Genomic DNA, 18,744 nt, shown 5'->3' on the forward strand with positions numbered 1-18,744 from the left:
ATTTATCATTTGAGTATCATCCATTTGAAACGTTGCAAAAATTGAGTCAAGGTATAAGGTAACACAATTGTATTCTGAAGGAGATCAAGGCAGGGTGATTGGGTGAATTCTTTCACCATGGCTGACCTCTGTTTCTTCTTCAAGGAAAGGATCTCTGAAGCTTTGTAAAAGCTAGAATGTGCGGTTCTGGAAATTGTAGCAGTATGAGACTATCTTGGCCTTTATGTCTGAAAAATTATCCTTTGGGGTGACAAATTTGAAGGGGTAAATGTTTCTGGGTCTTTAGAGATAAAGCTATGGAAAAACTAGGTTTATGTGCTTGAAGCTGTTGCTGTTAAGGGCTTGTTACTCCAGAATCTATATGATTTGGGTTGTGATCTGTCAGAATAGAGTGGCATTTGATTTTATACTAAAGCAGGGAAATAAAGGATAAGACCAAGTGAAAACCAGACCCACTAAAAACAACTTAAAATGACATCCTGGCTCAGTAATCCAAAACAGAATAAATGGAACACTTAGAAATGTGGTTGGCAATAGAAGCATCAACAATATTTCATTGAGAGAATGAGAACAGAGCCTGCAAATTGGGATAACCACGTTTTCTTGTCAGACAACCAAATTTGAAACATTGGGTGACAAAGGATCACACCCACCCCCTTCAAAATATTTCTCCATTAAAAGAATCCTCTTAACTTTCAGTTTCTAAATGTTTTGGTAAATCTTATGCTTTTCCCACATTTCTCTTTTAAAAATGCAGTCATGTACCTCATTGCTTTCCACAGTCCTGTCCACCAACCTAATGAAAATCTGCTGGATTTCTGTCAGTGTTGAAATGCAAATTTTTTGTTTTGGAACCTTTTTGGAGTTATAAGCATACATGAGGAGAATTTTTGAATAACACATAATATGGTGCATGTACATTTATTAGTGACCTAGATGTTGATGGTTTGAAGTAGCTCTTCAGTTTTTTTTCTGTTTGCCTTTGTTATGATAAAAATTAGGAAACTGACCCTCTTTGATAGGAGCGTCTGAAAATTCTCAATTTCTTGATAAGGAACAGTGAAAGGCCAGCAGAATCGTGGAACTATTTAAAACAAACAAACAAACAACAAAACTTTAAAACAGAACAGCTGGTCTGCTGTAGACTTCCCTTCACAACCCCTTCTTTCCGAATGTTTTTATTTTTTATTTTAAAAAATGTAAATCCCTCGTCTGGGTATTTTTAGTCTGGATTGTCCTACCTGTTGAGTGGTGACTCCAACTCAAGAGATGAATTTTGATTACTTGTATTTTCTCTAGTCTTCACTTCCCAGACAACATAGCTGATTTAGTCACTTCACTTGGCATGGCTTGAACATTTGCCACTCACTACACTGACTTTTAACCATATGCATTATGTCTGAATTACATCATGGGCTCTTTCATCACTGCTATGCCTATAATCTCCAGTTACACATAAATCTACTATTGCACTTTGTCCTTGAGCAAGCATTTTGTGTGTGTGTCTGTGTGTTTGGTTTATTAAAATAAATCAGCACAATACTTTTTAGAAATTTCACTTTCTAAGTACAAATAGGTTTAATATCACTTGAGTATGAAAGCAAACAATTAACCAATAAATAATGTACAACACTTACATTCAGAAAAGGTATCTTTCTTTATTTCAAATGGATAATCTGATTTCTTACTGTTGCAGAAATTTTTCATTCTTCTTGTTACTCCTAGTTATACCTTTTTTGCTACTCTAAACAGTTCACTATCTTCTTTAATGTTTACACCATTTCTTTTCTTTTCACCTTTCTTTATATATCTTTTCTTTGCAAATTTAAACTGGTTTTGTATCTGTCTAAACCACTATAAATTCACATGATTAAACATGATTCTTAACATCTTTTTGTTCTTAATGTGTGGATGGAAACAAACTGAGGCCCTGGTTCCACGAACACTTAATCATGCGCTTAATTTAAAATTAAGCGGGTGGGGAGGTGTGTTCAGGAATAAGGTGACAGTTTGTAACTGGGATAAAATGCATGATTACTAACGTACCTAACTGCACCTGTCACTACTGTTATCTTGTCCCCGCCTTTCCCTCAATTTGTTTAGTATTTACCTCTCTTACTAGCCAAATTCTAGACTGTGAGCTCTCTGAGGCAGGGACTGTTTTTGTTGTGTTTGTACAGCACCTACCATAATGGGGCCCTAATCCCAATTAGTAGTACCCAAGGACCCTGAAGTAGAAATAATAAGTATTTAATGCTTTAGCTCTAGGCTTCAGCAACATTAAATAACCAGACAGAAACACTTAGTTTCATAGTGTAGACAGTCCATTTGTTTTCCCCCTTGTTCTTTATAGGATAATAGCTCTCTAATCTAGCAATTTATATTGTACTTATTGCTGTGGTGTCAGAGTACCTGTTGTTGAGCAGATTCTCCTGGAGCTATGTTGGCTGCTGTTTTTTACTTATATTTTCTCCCCGGAATAATTGTTTTTTCCATAAGAACTGTAGTCCTGTTATCTTCATTATGGTGTGTGTGTGTGTGGGTAAAGGATTTAAAATCTACCCTGGTAATAATGGAAGCATCACTTGGGTAGCTTGTACCTTCTATATTTTGCTGTAATGTTGCATTTCCTGTCTCATGGAGACACTTTCAGATCCTCTATTTTTGAGGAACACTCCTGAGTCATAAATAAATTTGAAATGATTTGGCTCATGTTAACATTTGGCTTGCACTTGGTTAAATTATATATTAACATCATCTCCGTACTGACACTTAGCACGGTCTGTCCCTTCTGTGTTCCATTGCACAAGTTCTCAACTTGTACAGACAAAACTGTATATTCCCATAGGAACATCTTCATAGAATCATAGACGATTAGGGTTGGAAGAGACCTCAGGAGGTCATCTAGTCCAACCCCTTGCTCAAAGCAGGACCAACACCAACTAAATCATCCCAGCATCTTTAGGTGTGCTGTCTGAAGTTTTTTTTTGCTTATATGCCCCTCAGTTGTACCTGTTCAGTTGTAAGGGTGGAATTGTGTTCTCCCATAACCCACTCTTGCGCTGTCCTCCCACCCAGCTTACTCGCCACATTTGCAAGTTGGCACTGCAGTGTCTAATAATGGCATTTTGAAGTTGGATCCCCAGGCCACCTTATGCATATGAAAATATCAGTGTGGACAGTTTATTTGGGAAGAGGGAAATCTCCTCTTCACTGCAAATTAAGTGTTTTTAAGTATTTGGAAAAGTGATGTGGCATAAAACAAGTATTCTGCATGAGCAGAACTGTTTTCACTCCACTCATCTGTTCTTACAGAGCTGATGGTATTCTATTTTGATATTCCAATTTTTTCTCAATATTTTGTGGCACTGGTAATATGTTGTGCTAATATATCATTTGTAGTTCCTTTCTGATATTTTTTCCATAAGTTCCCCAGCATTTTGACTCCAAGTAAAAATCTGGAGAATGATCGGCTCTGTTGCTGCTGCATGTTTGTTCAGCTGTAAAGTTACATTTCCATTCTTCCTGTTTGTGACATGCTTGTTAATGGTCATTGATCAGCATATAAAAGGCATAAGGAATGGAAATGCAATTACCAAGCTAGACAAATAGACAGTAGCAGCAGGCTCCATCAGAAACCCAGTTAGATGTCACAAGACAAAGAAAAAGAGTGAAATAAAATTCTAGAATGATGTGAGGTTTGCCAAATAAAATGAATGACCCTTGAATTAAATAAGAAAATTCAAAGTCATGCAAGGTAATGAAAAATCATGCTGTCCCAGATCATCACCGCTCTTGTCCTTGTAGAAAAGGACAGTTTGTATGCTAGAAGTGTGCTGTTGTAGAGTAGTGTGGCAGTTGAATGGAAACTCAAATATCAAGTCTCTTAACATCTAGTTCACTGGGGTTGACCTGCCTTAAATGCAAACAAGAAATTGTAATTTCTGTGAGGGATTATGTGAGCAAGAAGGTACTGGCAACGTGTGTCTTTGAAGTAATGTGGCAAGGTCCTCTCCTTGGTCTTCACTCCTATTCCCAGGATCCTATGAAAGATCAAAACTGACACTTGCTTGGCTATGCCATGGTGATTTTGCTTTTTCAGATCCGTTGCTACTGTTCTAATGCTACAGCAATCTGATTCCCACAGTTCTTGACCACCTTACCCTGGGACAGCACCAACATCCAAATCTTAGAGCAGCTGTTGCTGTCGACAGTCTGGCTCATAAGACCATAGAAATTGCTATAATTGTTTGAAGCTTTGCTTTTTGTGTCTCTCTCTCATATATCCTGCTTCCAGAGTGGGCCTCTAGAAGAGGGTGAAAGTTGTACCTTGTGCAATGCTGTAATATGGGGTATATGGGATACATTCCTAAAAGTCTTCTTGACCCCTGCAGGTGATTAGCTTATATCCTAAAGCATGAGATTTGAGTATTTTTGTTCCCCTTTGTGTCACTGATTTAGCTTGTAGAGCATTACATCAAATGTTAATTGTTTTGCAATTCTCCAGCGTAAATGTATGTACTCTAATGCCTTTGATCAGCTATCTTTAGTACTGAGTTTTCTGTTTTCTTTATCCTTCTTCCTCTATCAGACTTAAGAAACGTGTTTTTTGAAACATGGGTGAAACAGAGCAGAGACCAACAGCTGGATCCCGGTTAGGAGCTCAGGAAAATGCTGGGATCAGTACATTGGAACATGGACAGAAACTACCTATGACACTTCCAGGAAAACTTATCTCTGTCAAAATCCAGATGCTGGATGATACCCAGGAAGTTTTTGATGTTCCGGTAAGAGTTTGAAAATGAAATGATCATTCAGTGATTTTTAAAAGTATTTTGTGAATTGAATCTCCAAATACTGACTCTGTGGTTCATTGATGGCTAATTGGTTCATGTTGAATTGAAACAATTGCTCCTGTACCACCATTATTTGTATGGCTGTACAGTAGAGTAGCATTAAACAATGTAGCAGATGGCTATCCTTACTCTCATAGTTATGTCTGTTTGAATAGCTTCAAACAGTTCAAAGCAGTCATATTTTAAAATGTTGTGACAGTGGTTTCTTCCACATTCTAAGCTTCTGGTATTTTTCATAAGTGCTGGGTGATATTTCTGTGTATCTTGCTCTTTGTTCACCTAAACTATAGATCTCTAATGATGATGTTTTATTTCCTATATTCTAGCAGTGGTGACTGCTACAAGTATCAGATTTTTCATGAATTAAATTGCTACTAAAAATAACAATGTAAAAGACATCTTTTATTGCATTCACATGCAAAGAAAAGGATTTCTCTGGGCATAACTGAAGTTTCCTTTCCATGCATTAATTTTTGTAATTTATCTAAGTGGAAATACAACTGTGTGTGTGTGTGTGTGTGTGTGTGTGTGTGAGAGAGAGAGAGAGAGGTGTGTTCCTAGTTTTGTTTTGAAGACCAACCATCCTTTACATGTGACCGGGAATGACCCAAAAAAAAGTTAACGTAACTCTGTGATCAGTGATATTTAACAGGCCATTGAAGATTTGTGTGCTTATAGCATTTAACAGTGAAATATCTTAAATATTATTTTTGTGGTTAACAAAGCATACCAGAATGTGTGTATTTTTTCAGAGGTACCATAGTTCAGTGAGTATGAAGGAAACTTGGGTTCTGTTCTCAACATTCAAAAACCAGTCGGGGAACACTTCAACCTCCCTGTTCACTCAATTTCAGACCTAAAAGTCACAATTCTTCAACAAAAAAACTTCAAAAACAGACTCCAACAAGAAACTGCCGAATTGGAATTAATTTGCAAACTGGACACCATTAAATTAGGCTTGAATAAAAACTGGGAGTGGATGGGTCATTACACAAAGTAAAAAAACTATTTCCCCATGCTAATTCTCCCCGCCCCCCGCTACTGTTACTCACACCTTCTTGTCAACTGTTTGAAATGGGCCATCCTGATTATCACTACAAAAGCTTATGTACAAATACATTTGTTAGTCTCTAGGTGCCACGAATGCTCCTCGGATTTTTTGCTGATGCAGACGAACACAGCTACCACTCTGAAACCTGAGATGCTATGTGGCCTTGGGCAACTTCCCTAACTTCTCTGGCTCAATTTCCTATGTATAAAATTGTAATCTATTAATTTAATGAAACATACTGAGATTTTCCTATGAAAAGCGCTATGATATAGTTGTCCCTGATTTAGAGATGTGGGAAATTTGACCAGGAAAGTTTCATGATTCACCCAAAGAGAGAGAGATACTGTTGAAAACCATCTACCTTTTTTAGCTTTTGGTGTTTTTGTTCTATTTTAGCTGGTTGCTAAATTAGTTTTTTGAAGTATTTTAGTTTCAGTTCTTCCTAATTTTGGAATGCTCTCTGACATTAGTATTTATGAACTGATCTGCTAAATAAAGTAAATTACTAATCTTAGGAAATGTGCTGTGTCTAACTCATTATATTGATATTCCCTGTGTACAGTTTAGAATGTTTATAAAAATCTGACAAGTGCAATATAGTAAATATTTTTCAAGTCCCCATCCCAGTCCAAAGGAGATATAGTTTGAAATCCTAGGAGCTAGTTAAATGTATGCTTTTCCCCATTAAGTATAGCGCAAGCTTTACCATCATTCTAGAAATTCATTCTTCTTCTGACTGATAGCATCTCTGACATACAGAACAAAGACATGGGTTGTGAGAAATCATACCCCATATTTGTGTTGCACATAAGCATTCGCTAAGAATTATCCTGAGATCAAACTCCTCTCAGAAGACGTTTCAGAGTTGAATGTGGGTAACAGCCTAATGCAATAAGCTATTACAACTCTAGCTTTCCCTCCAGCGATTTTAGAAAACAATATTTTTCCAACTGCTGTATCAGAAGACATGCAGTTAGGAAGCATGACCTGTCTGTGCTCTTTACGCTTCACTGACATTTGGAAGAGCTAGGTCCATGCAACTTTCTGTGCAGATTGCTTCAAAACAGGTGTATTTTGGGGCTTTGATCTTGCAACTGCATCCACTGAGGCAGACCCCTGCACTTGCATGGAGCCTTATTGGCATGCTTGCACAGGGCAGCTAGTGGGATTTGAGATTTTGCAGGCCTTTATTTGTAAGGTCTTTGGAGGAGGTGTCAAAGGTGGTGGTTTTTTTGTTTTTGCCTTTAAAAGAATTTATATACAATTATAGTGCTGTATAATCAACCACAACTCCTCTCTAAACAGTGCTTTCATTCTCCTCCCGTGCTTCAAGAACACAATAATTTTTCAGTCCCATCTACATACATGCCAAATCCTTTTTACTATTTCAGATGGATTTTAGACTCCACTCTACATCGTTTATAATATTTACAATACATTTTAACTTAGTAAACAACATTCGTTATATGTTTCCTTTCATGATGATAAAAATCTTAATACCTCTCTAGTTTGGGATGTTTGCTCCTGCTGGGAAACCCATTTTCCCATTAAAATTAAAAAGCTTCCCAATTTAACCAAATGATGCAATATGCATTTAAAAGGAAAGTAACTAACAGCATTTTAATAAACTACTTTTTATAATCATGGAAGCACAGAAAAAGAATGGAGTACATGTACACTTCTGTGTACACACACAGCTTGAAATCCACCGCACTTGCTCTTTAGTGTCAAGTGGGAGAACCCTCTTGTGAGTGAGAAAGGCCTAAGCCACTAACTTCTACAAAATTTAAGCTTTCATTTTAAAGAGAATTAGGTTCTAGCCTTGTGGTTTGGAGGACATCCTTCCAAACTGAACTGAGCATAAATTGATGCAATGTTTAATTCCGGAATCAAAGGATGACAGTTCCAGCAGTGGTGGTGGTCATAGCATTGCCAAGCAACAATGGCAGCAGCAGACTGACAAGATTTTGATCAGTTTCAGTGCTGCTATTCAGAATCATATGGGAAATTGTGAAACTGTCAAGAGTCATGTCCATTTGATGCTGCTGCTATGGAAAGCTGAGGAGCAACAGAGCAGAGCTTGGAGTTATTCATTGGGAGGCTGTGAAAGGAGTAGAATAACTGAGATCTTTTCCTGCTTTTGCAAGGAGGATCTGTGTTCAGGATTCACCCCAGGGCTGAAAAAGTTCCCAATCCACATCTCTCTCCTGAGAGAGACCTCAAGCAAAACAGGGAAACATAAGACATTACTGATGTTTTACGGTAAAAAATGAAAACAAACATGCAGAATTCCTACCTTCCCCAAACACATGCACACTCCCCTTCAACCTCTCTGACTTCCTCTATATACCAGAAAAAAGCAAAAAGAATGCAACCTTTATGCCCTCCCCCACACCTCTCTTCAAGCAAATGCTTAAGAAGCAAAATAGTTTAAAGGAAAAACATTAGAGACTCTTGTTCTTTTAAGGTAAAGGTTAATTTTTCGTCCCTGTGAGAGCAGCTGTAGAATCTATACCAGGCAACCTTAGGCACGCAGCCCAACAGGGTAATCTGCTAGTGGGCCACGAGATATTTTGTTTACATTGAGCGTCTGCAGACACGGCCCCCCGCAGCTCCCAGTGGCTGCGGTTCGTCGATCCTAGCCAATGGGAGATGTGGGAAGTAGCACAGGCCACAGGGATGTGCTGGCCACTGCTTCCCAGAGCTCCCATTGGCCGGGAACGGTGAACCGTGGTCACTGGGAGCTGCGGGGGGGGAGGGGGCGTGCCTGCGGACGGTCAACGTAAACAAAATGTCTCGTGGCCTGCCAGTGGATTACCCTGATAAGCCGCGTGCCGAAATTTGCCGACCCCTGATCTATACTATTCCTAGCTCTGTTACTATTCCTAACAGATTCAAACTGTTGGTTTCTGACAGGTATAAATATTTTGGTGTTGTTTTTTAAATGAAAACCCAGGAGAAAAAAGAGCAAATAGTTTACATAGTGGATAGGGATGGGGGGAAGCAGCAGACATGATATATCTGGACATTAGTAAGACTTTTGACATAGTTGCATGTGACATTCTCGTAAGCAAACTAAGGAAATGTGGTCTCGATCAGGTGGGTGCCCAAGTGGTTGAAAAACTGTACTCAGAGTAGTTATTAATGGTTTGCTGTCTAACTGGGAGGATGTATATAGTGGGGTCCCACATGGTTCTGTCCCTGGTCCAGTACTATTCAACATTTTTTATTAATGACGTAGATAATGGAATAGAGAATATGCTTATAACATTTGTAGATGATACCAAACTGGGAAGGTTTGCGCTTTGGAAGACAGAATAATAAATCAAAATGACCTTGACAAATTGGAGAATTATTCTGATATCAAAAAAGATGAAATTCAGTAAAGACAGGTGCAAAGTGCTACACTTAAGAAGGAAAAATCAAATGCATAACTACAAAATGGGGAATAACTGCTTAGCAGTAGTACAGCAGAAGAAGATTGGGAATTATGGTGGATGTCATTAAATATAAGACAACAACATGATGCAGTTGCGAAAATGGCTAATATCGTTTAACAGGAGGGTCGTATGTAAGACAGATGAGGTAGTTGTCCTATTCTGCTTGGCACTGATGAGGCATCAACTGGAGTACTGTGTCCAGTTTTGGATGCCACACTTTAAGACAGATATGGACAAACTGAAGAGAGTCCAGAGAAGAGCAACAAAAATGATTGTGGGTTTTTTTTGTTTTTTTTTGTTTTTTAAAGAAAACCTGACCTATGAAGAGGAAATGTTTAAAAATAAATAAAAACGGGGCATGTTTAGTCTTGAGAGAAAAAAGGACTGAGGGAGGATCTGATACATCCTCATATACGTTAAGGGCTGCTGTTAAAGAGGATGGGGATCAGTTATTCTCCATGTCCATTGAAGGTAGAAGAAGAGGTAATCAGGTTACTCTGTAGCAAGGAAGATTTAGGTTAGATATTAACTATCCTTAAAGTTAGAAAGTTTTTCTTAAGTACTGGTGTAAGTTGCTAATGGCGGTTGTAGAATCTCCATCATTAGAGGGGTTTAAAAACCATTTAGAAAAACACCTGCCAGGGATGGTGTTAAGTATACTTGGTCCTGCACAGGAGGATGAACTAGGTCCCTTGCAGCCATATGCTTCTACAGTTCTATATACAGTAGAACCTTATTGTTATGAACACCAGAGTTACGAACTGACCGGTCAACCACACCCCTCATTTGGAACTGGAAGTATGCAGTCAGGCACCATTAGATACAAAAACAAAAAGAGCAAATACAGTACAGTACTGTATTAAATGTAAACTACTAAAAAATAAAGGGAAAGTTTTTGGTTTTTTTTCTTAAATTGACAAGGTAAAGAAACTGTTGCTTGTTTCATTTAAATTGGTTAAAATCAGCATTTTTCTTCTGCATAGTAAAGTTTCAAAGTTTTATTAGGTCACTGTTGAGTTATAAACTTTTGAAAGAACAGCTATAATGTTTTGTTCAGAGTTATGAACATTTCAGATTTACAAACAACTTCCATTCTTCAGGTGTTCGTAACTCTGAGGTTCTTCTGTAGATGCAAATTGCATCTTTGACAAAAGCAAACGCAAATATATGAAATGGATTAATATTTGAGATTAAAAAAAAAAAGCTGTTCAGAATTTTGAAAAAAACCTAAAATTTTTGAAAATAAAATATAAAGGAGATGTGCAGAAGAATACCTTGCACTCTAATTGCTGTTAACAGTCAATATTCCATTCCAGATAGTTTGAGGGAGTGGTATTTGCTGTCTAAAAATCTCAATAAAACTTGAACAGATAAGGGTGGATCATTAATATGAAGCCAACTTGAGTTACTACTGCAGGTAGCTGGCATGGTGGTTTACTTGCAAACACATTTCTGGAAAAAATAGGCACAGTTCCTTTCCAAACAATTTATTGAAATGTTACTGTGATGATCTTCAACAGGTTTTAAAAGGATTTTGGTAGCTTTCTTCTTGTATATTAGGTTGAAGTAAATCAAATACCTGGGTTAAAGACATTGGCAACTGACTTTTTCAGAACAATTTCTATTTGTTTTTATTTGGGGAAAATACAAATTAACAGATTAAAGACATTCTCCTCCACACTTAGAACTCGTTTATGATACGAAGCATCTGGGAATCTAGTGGGCATTTGTTATAGTTCTGTTTGCTGATGCTATATTTCTGCACCTTCTTAAAAAAAAAAATCAAACTGTTGGCACAGAAGTGCTAATTTCAGGGAGAGTTGAGGGTGCTCATCACCTCTGAAAATCAGGCCATGAGTTTTCAGTTAATGATTCTCTCTGTTTGTTCACTGCTAGCAGCTGTTAGTCACGAGTTTGCTCTATCAACAGATTGTGTGTGAGCATTACAGTAGAATGTGGGAATTTGGGTAATATTTATATGATGCCTGCATGCACCTCAGTTTCCCTCTGGGCTTTGCATAGCTATGCACTAAGTATAAAGGGAAGAGATGAGCAGCCTGTTCGGAAACCAGTTATTAAAGTCTACACGTGTGCATGGAGGATTCAGAGAGACAATGGAAACCGCAGACGGCTCAGACATTCACACACTGACTGACCGCCAAGAGGAAGGAGGCTTTCCCCAACCTCTGTGCAGGGAAGAAGACCAAAAACCCAAGTAGGAGAACAAAGTGAACAGATGTCAAGTGTCTGTGTTAAGAGCTGAGCTCACAGAGACTAGCACACAAAAACCTGGAACCAGGGACTCAGAGAGAGGAGGCCAAGATGGCTTCTAAGGAAGCATGCTTCAAGGGAGGTCTGGCTTGCTATTGGCCAATCTAAACTCAATCTCAACCTTTGCCTCTGTCTGCTTACGTAACGATGTTCTCCATCTGTATGCCAGGTGGCAATAAATTGTTACCTTGTTTGAAAAGGCTGCCTAGTGTCATTTCAGATTCTCACTGAGATATTGCGTCCTGAAGGAGTACAGGAGAAATCTCCCGCAGGAGTCTGGCTTGGCTGGATTTGCTGCAGGGAGCCACAGAGAGAGACCGGGATTGCTGGTGCCCAAAGGCCCAGTGTCAGAGTGTTGGAAGTCATAGGCCTGTCCCTGGGGAAGTGTATGGATCCTTGGGGCTTGGCACACTAAGGGGGTCGCACTTAAGGAACTGTTATAGGCTGGGGCAGAGGCCAGATCCAGTGAATCCATGACAGTGAGCAACTGATAGCAATGACTAAGTATAGCACAGGTGGAGGGAGGATAAAAAGTATAAAAATGGGTCCACTTACAGTAGAGAAGAACTAACAATATTTTGTCATTATTCAGTTCTTTTCATCCACAAACCTCAAGTATTTTACAAAAGGTGGTTGGTTAATTATTCCCATTTTACAGAAGGGATAACTAAACTATAAGCTAATATTCCAGCATTCCACTTCTCTTCTGAGCAGAGTAGATATATTGAGTTCCCAAATAATTCAAGGTCCTTGGTCAAATTTTTCCGTACTGAGATTCCTATCGTAGAATTGTGTTCATTAAATGGCCTCCTTTAACCTGGTCTGTTAGAGGAAAATAACACATTTCAAGTCTCCCTCCCTCTCCTTTAGCAAAGAGAGCCAACTCTTCACATTCCCAGCACTCCTAGGATTTGCATTCCCTCTGCTTTTCTAGCTCTTGTAACAGATGTACGTGTGCCTTGTAACAAAATTCTACAAGGACCTACGTTACCCTCTTAAACCCAGCCAGTTTCTAAATGCCTTGGGGGAAAGAAATGCTTTTCTTTAACATTTATGGTATATGGTAATTACTTTATCCTACATGTTCACCTCTCTCATCAGTGTACAGATTATAACTATTAGAGCTTCTCGGTTAATATGAAATTTATTAGACGAAAGCTATGCAGAAAATATGAAACAATTGTTTTGTGCTTTTTCCATCAGCTTTAACGATTACGTGAATTACACATGCGTCCAGCTTAGGAAATGAACAGCAGGTCAAATGTGAGCTATTCATCAGTCTAAGGCTTTATTCTCTTCTCATGCCTGAAATTATTTGGCCATCACTGTTAAACTATTCCCAATGAAAGTAGGGCATTTAAATATTCACGAATTGTCACAACAGCCTAGCTGGGTCTTCTGGAATTATGAGAAGAGAAACCCCCCCCCCTTTTTTTTTTTTTTTTAATAACCCTGAAATGCAACAGTTACAATTCCCAACAGAAAATTTTCAGCAAAGGCTCAGTAAGCCCTGATTTTAGTTGAAATAGAATTAGATTATCCTTGTTGAAACGCGGGAATTTTTAGTCATTTGTTTTACGTATTAATATGCTTTTCAAAATGAAGAAAAACCTGAGTTCCGTAATCTGAGGCGGCAGGCTGTTAAACAGCTAATGATCTTTATCAGAGTATTATCTCAAACAGGTAGCACCAGGAAGCACTGTGTCTCAGAACACAGAAGTAGGAGGAAGATTAGAAAGGGGCAGTGCAATCCCCCCCACCCTGGCTGGTTGGATATCTATATGGAGCATGTAGCCAGATAACTACTACAATAGTGTGACAGTGTGGTGGGAGTACAAGCTCCTGTCAGAGCTCCAGCATGTCAAAGCTCACTCCACCATACTCAGGCTTCAGAACAAGAACATAAAGGTTGTTTCCAGAGCAATTTTGGGTTGTGGTTGTATTATGAAGAGCAGTGAGTTAATGGACTGGCCATTCAGTACCCCATGAGAATCAGTAATATTGGTAACAAAATATCTCTCAAGTCGATAACAAAAGAACCCTTATCATGGAGCCTGCAGGTTCCAGCTGCAGTCTCCTTCATCCATTATTATAGACTGAGTAGAAATCCACTCATAGACTGTACCCTTCACCAAAACAAGACAAAAATTGTGCTACTCATTTATAACTTATTCAAACCAAGTCAACTTTTCCTTTTTCAGTTCATTTATAGTGGAGTACAGTAGCGTTACTGAGAATTTCTCTTTAGCACTATCTGTCCTCAAGTGTCCATTTCCCTCTTGTTCCAAAAATAGTCTAGTGTCCGTTCCTTACCTCGTTCCCGAGCCCATGTCCTACCTTTTCACAACGGGACCTCATTTTCTCCTTTTTTCAATTTGAATATCCAGACAGTCCTTTTTCATCTCCCTTTGCATGTCCAGGGTTAGGTTGTATTGCTTTTTCTTCTATTCCTGGACCTCAGGTTTGTCAGCTGTTCCACCACTGTGAACCTCACCTGCAATGGTTGTGGACATAAGTGACGCTGTACTGGCCATTACAATAACCTGTAAGAAATGATAGAAGTAATAGCTATGGCAGCAGCTCAGCCATACTTTGAACACCAAAAGTAACAGCTTTTGTTCAGTTTCAAATTCTAGTGCTTTCTTGGCATCCCCTTCTATAGCCCCTGCCCTTTCAGCTGCCATTTTTTCCTGGTCAGGGCAGAGGTGTCTGACTTGGTACTGTGCCTGTCACCTTTACAACTTACTTTTCCCCATGCCCCCACTCCACAACTGCTGTGCCCCTCCCAGCCCATCAGGTTCCATTCCCTGGTACTTTTCTAGTTTTGGCCTTCTACTGAAGAACTGGCTTGGCCCCAGTCTTGGCCCCAGTCTCGGCAGCCATATTTGGCACTGCACAAACAGATCTTGAGATCCTGGCAAGGTATTCAGTATCTCCCATTCCAACTATCAGCTGGAGTTTGCTAGTGGTCTCCTCATACCTCACCAGACGCACTGCATTAAGCCTCTGTGCTATCCAGTAGCCTTTTGGCTGTGCTGAAGAGTTCAGTCCGTCAGGGCCTTGTCTACGCTGCAAAAACAGGAACCCTCTGTTTTGTAGTATAGTAAAGACCTCTCACACAGCAGCAAACTCTACAAATGATATGGACGACTTGCAGTTTACTGAAGGGGGGAGATGCCATCTGCATTAAATCTAGTCAGTTTAAAATTGATAAAAGTAGTATAACCACAACCGTGTTGGAAGGTTCATTACAACAACGTGTTCCCTCTTGTACCATAAAAGCAGCCTTAAAGGGACACTGTCAATGTGCAGAGTTAAATACAAGTCAGAAGCATAATTAAGTTGACAGCTTACTTGTAAGGTGCTGTCTGCATTACAAATGGAACATAGTAAATGGGGTTCTTGACGTGGCTATGATTGGCATGTAGATAAGCAATGGTTAATTTCTCCAGGTGTGCTTTATACAAGCAGTGTCATGTAAAATACCTGTAAATGTCCCCTAACCTATAAATACAGATTTTTGCAAGACTTGTACATTGAAATTACTCTTAGAAAAGTTTAATTTTTGAACCAAATATGATATATCAGACACACCGTGTGTCAAAGATAGCTCAATATGAGGACCCCAGCAAAACAATAAACAGCAAAAATAGCCTAAAGAGTTTTTCTTCAGAAAAGAAGCCGTTGACTGATAGAAATTGCACAAATGTGACAGCTACAGTACAAATAGCAAATGTTGGGTTATGATTCAGTGCCAGTTTGCCTTTGGTGGTCTGCTGGCAGATACGCATATTAGTACAGTGTGAAATTTTATAATGGAAAAGGGGGCAGCAGCAGGCGCATGTTTTTCCCATTCCTTTCGCTGCTGCCTTCCCTTCTAAGTTGATCAGTACCTCAGCCCTCTCTCTCCTGTCTTCCCTCCAGCTGATTGGGCTTTCTCAAGTTCCTAACCCTCTTCCTCCACCCCAGGGACATTGTACTTTTTTATTGAATTTATTTTTAATAATCTGCTTGAAGAAAAAGTGTGTGTGTGTGTGAGAGAGTTAGTGTTGGGGGGGAGGGATGAAGACTTTATGACAAATATTGGGTAGTATTCAGTGGGCCATTGTCCTGCACAGGATGTTGTTCTGTTCTTAATGCATTTTTCACATGCACTTTGTCATTATTTGATATAAGTGTTCTGATTTATTCCTCCCCTTCTCCAGCCCCTTTTTAAAATCATATCAGTTTTGTCTTGTCTCTGAATGCACCCATTTTTGTGTCCTACATTCAGAACTTGTATAGATCTTCATAATACTTCTAAAAAGTTATAGAAAGATCTTTGTTTTCTTACCAGCACATTTTGACAGAACAAAACAGGTTATACCTGAAGCCACTTTAAATTCAGTTAAAATCTCCTTTTCACTCTTAACATTCGTAAGACAGGTCCTCAGCTGCTGTAAATTAGCATAGCTCCACTGAAGCCAATTTACACCATCAGAGGATCTGACCCAGTATATCCACAGCTAAGTAAATGATGTTCCCATATTCATCTTCAATCCTCTGAAGTCTCAACATGGATTAACAAAAGTGAAAAAATAAAGGATTTAATCAGTGCTGTTTGGGAGAAATAAAAAGGATTATAACTTTGTGTATGTGAAGGAATTATAGTATTACACTGAATCTTAAATAAGAAGAGTTCTCATAAACAGTAAAAGGATGCTCACTTGACCTCTTTTAGTCTAGTGCTGAATTCTCACTATTGCCAAAAAATATGTATAGGAAAATGTTTTAGGTTTTTAGATGTTCCTTAAGGACAAACTTTGGCACTGGAAAGTTAGCAAAGGAAACAGTTTCCTACCAAAGCAACTTAAGAACATTCACTCCCACAAGAAGACTTTGGGAAGCATTAATTGTCAGGATTTGTGGTAAGACCAGTTGGGGTTCTCAGTTTTCCTTGACAGGTTTAGTTGAAGTTCAGAGTTATCAGTTTAAGATGACCTATCACTTTCAAGTCCATGACCTGTAACTCTGAGGTAAAAAGCTTTGGGTTTCTGTTCACTGGCAAGCAACTGTTTGTGCAGCCATATGTCCTCTTTATAAATAGAGGTCAGGCAGCACTGAATTTAAAAATCTGAAGTATTGTAAATCATGAATCAGTTTCAGCATTCTGTATGTAGGGTTCACTAAACCCTGATGTAGATTCATATTTTTATATCCTGTGGAAGAGGAGCTGTATGTATGTGTCTCTGCTAAAGGCCACGGCAGCTGTTAAAAACCAAAATTTAAGTAAGAAAAAACAAACCACATTTTGTCAGACTTACTGGTTATATCCCAATATGTTTTTTTCTTAGTAATTCTGAAAGCTGCAAAAAGAAACAAGTAAAAGCATCGGTGCTTGAGGAGTGCACCCTTTGTAAAAAGTGAAAGGGATTCATGAGTGAAGCCTTTGTTTAAATAAAATAAATAAATAAATAAACTGCATGGACCCATGCCAGATGTGAAAAAACTAGGCCTTTAAACTTTTGTACCAGACAGGCTGGACTGTGCCCATTAAAAAGGAGGGAGACAGGATTAAGAGTAGTTAATCTTATTCTGTTAACATAAACAGAACACAGTCATTGTATTTGCTTTTTATAATCTCTTCCATGAGATAAATAATAACTTTAAACAGGTAAGTGCATTTCAGTGGAAAGGTAAACCTGTGCAGGACATTCCAGATCTGTATCCCTTGCATTTCATTACAAACTAAATTGCATATCTCTGATTTAGCCAACCAGATAATTGTTGATGTGATGGAGAGTTTCGTGGGAGATAATTCAACCATGATGCTTAGTGGAAAAAAACACGAGTGGGTAGAGGGTAGTATGTTAAAGTTGCTACTTCTAACTCCATTGTTATGCTACTTCTATTACTGTATGACTGCTATATACATTTAGCACTGTCAGCGTCATGGTATCATAGTTGAAAGAGAGATGGGCACACTGCAAAGTGAATGACCTCTTGAGGTGAGGGAAATGGGTCAGAAAGTTTGACCTTGCCTCTTAGAAAATATTTAGTAATTAAACTAATATGCAATACAATTTCTTGCAATCTGTAAAATATTCTAAAAAATAATTTTAAAAAGAAATAAAATGACTGACTGTGGGGAATGTGGAACTTTTGTTAACGTCCCTAACCTGAAAAATAAGGGCTTCCTTCTTTCTTGGTTGACTGTACATATTAAAATATATAATCTTTTGTTTTTCAGAGCTTTTGCTATTGGGATGGATGTGTGAGGGATGAGGAAAACAGAGTTCTTGAGTCCTTCAGTCACCTTTGTAAAATTATACTGGGGAACTTAAAGACTTAAAAATCTTCTCCTTTTCTATTGCTCTATTTTCAAGTAATTCATTAATAGAAATTACCATTTTCCATTTCTCTAGTTCCAGGTAATTCATTAAAAGAAATACAATGAAGTAAAGTTTCATAGAACACAAAGTGAAAGTATAAGTAAAAAATTATATGCTTGTGCTTCGTCAATGTCTGGAAACCTATACTAAGTGAACTAAACAAAGTATGTGTTAGCATGGTGCTCCAATAGCTTGAAAAGGACAAGCTGGTTCACATAAACTGCAAAATATTTTGAATTCTAGTGATAAAAATCTAAATTATAAAATGTAAACAATATTTCAATGAGGAAAAATACTGCAACAGAAGATAATTTCAATTTGGGGTTCTGGTTACTCTGGCTGCGCTCATTATTTTCCATGAGATAAATAACTTTCATCTGCCACAGAACTCGTGTTGACTTTTGGCAGTTCACCAAGGGCTTGTCTACATGGGGAATGCATGCGGAGAAGTTCGTGCAAAATACCTAGCTTGTGAATTAAAGTGCAGTAGCTATTCCACACTACCTCTCATAGAATCATAGAAGATAAGGGTTGGAAGAGACCTCAGGAGGTCATCTAGTCCAAACCCCTGCTCAAAGCAGGACCAACACCAACTAAATCAGCCAACCCCAACTAAATCATCAGAGGGGATCACTCTGAGAACTATTTCAGTCCCACCTATTTGTGAGGGTCTCCAACAATGAGAACTGAAAAGCAGTCCCACCGTCTTCATGGAGGGAGGGAATCAGAGAGAACTGAAACTACAAAAGGAAGAA

General features: G+C 38.5%; 1 protein-coding gene across 1 annotated transcript in view; it reads left to right on the forward strand.

Annotated features, from left to right (window-relative positions):
- The first annotated feature begins 4,616 nt into the window (after positions 1-4,616).
- Positions 4,617-18,744, forward strand: part of FARP1 (FERM, ARH/RhoGEF and pleckstrin domain protein 1) — a 276,098-nt gene continuing 261,970 nt past the window's right edge. The window contains exon 1 of the mRNA XM_077807045.1: positions 4,617-4,787. Within this exon, the coding sequence (XP_077663171.1) occupies positions 4,617-4,787 (171 nt within the window). The remainder of the gene's footprint in view (positions 4,788-18,744) is intronic.

This window comes from Eretmochelys imbricata, chromosome 1 (genome assembly GCF_965152235.1).
Source record: "Eretmochelys imbricata isolate rEreImb1 chromosome 1, rEreImb1.hap1, whole genome shotgun sequence".
NCBI lineage: Eukaryota > Metazoa > Chordata > Testudines > Cheloniidae > Eretmochelys > Eretmochelys imbricata.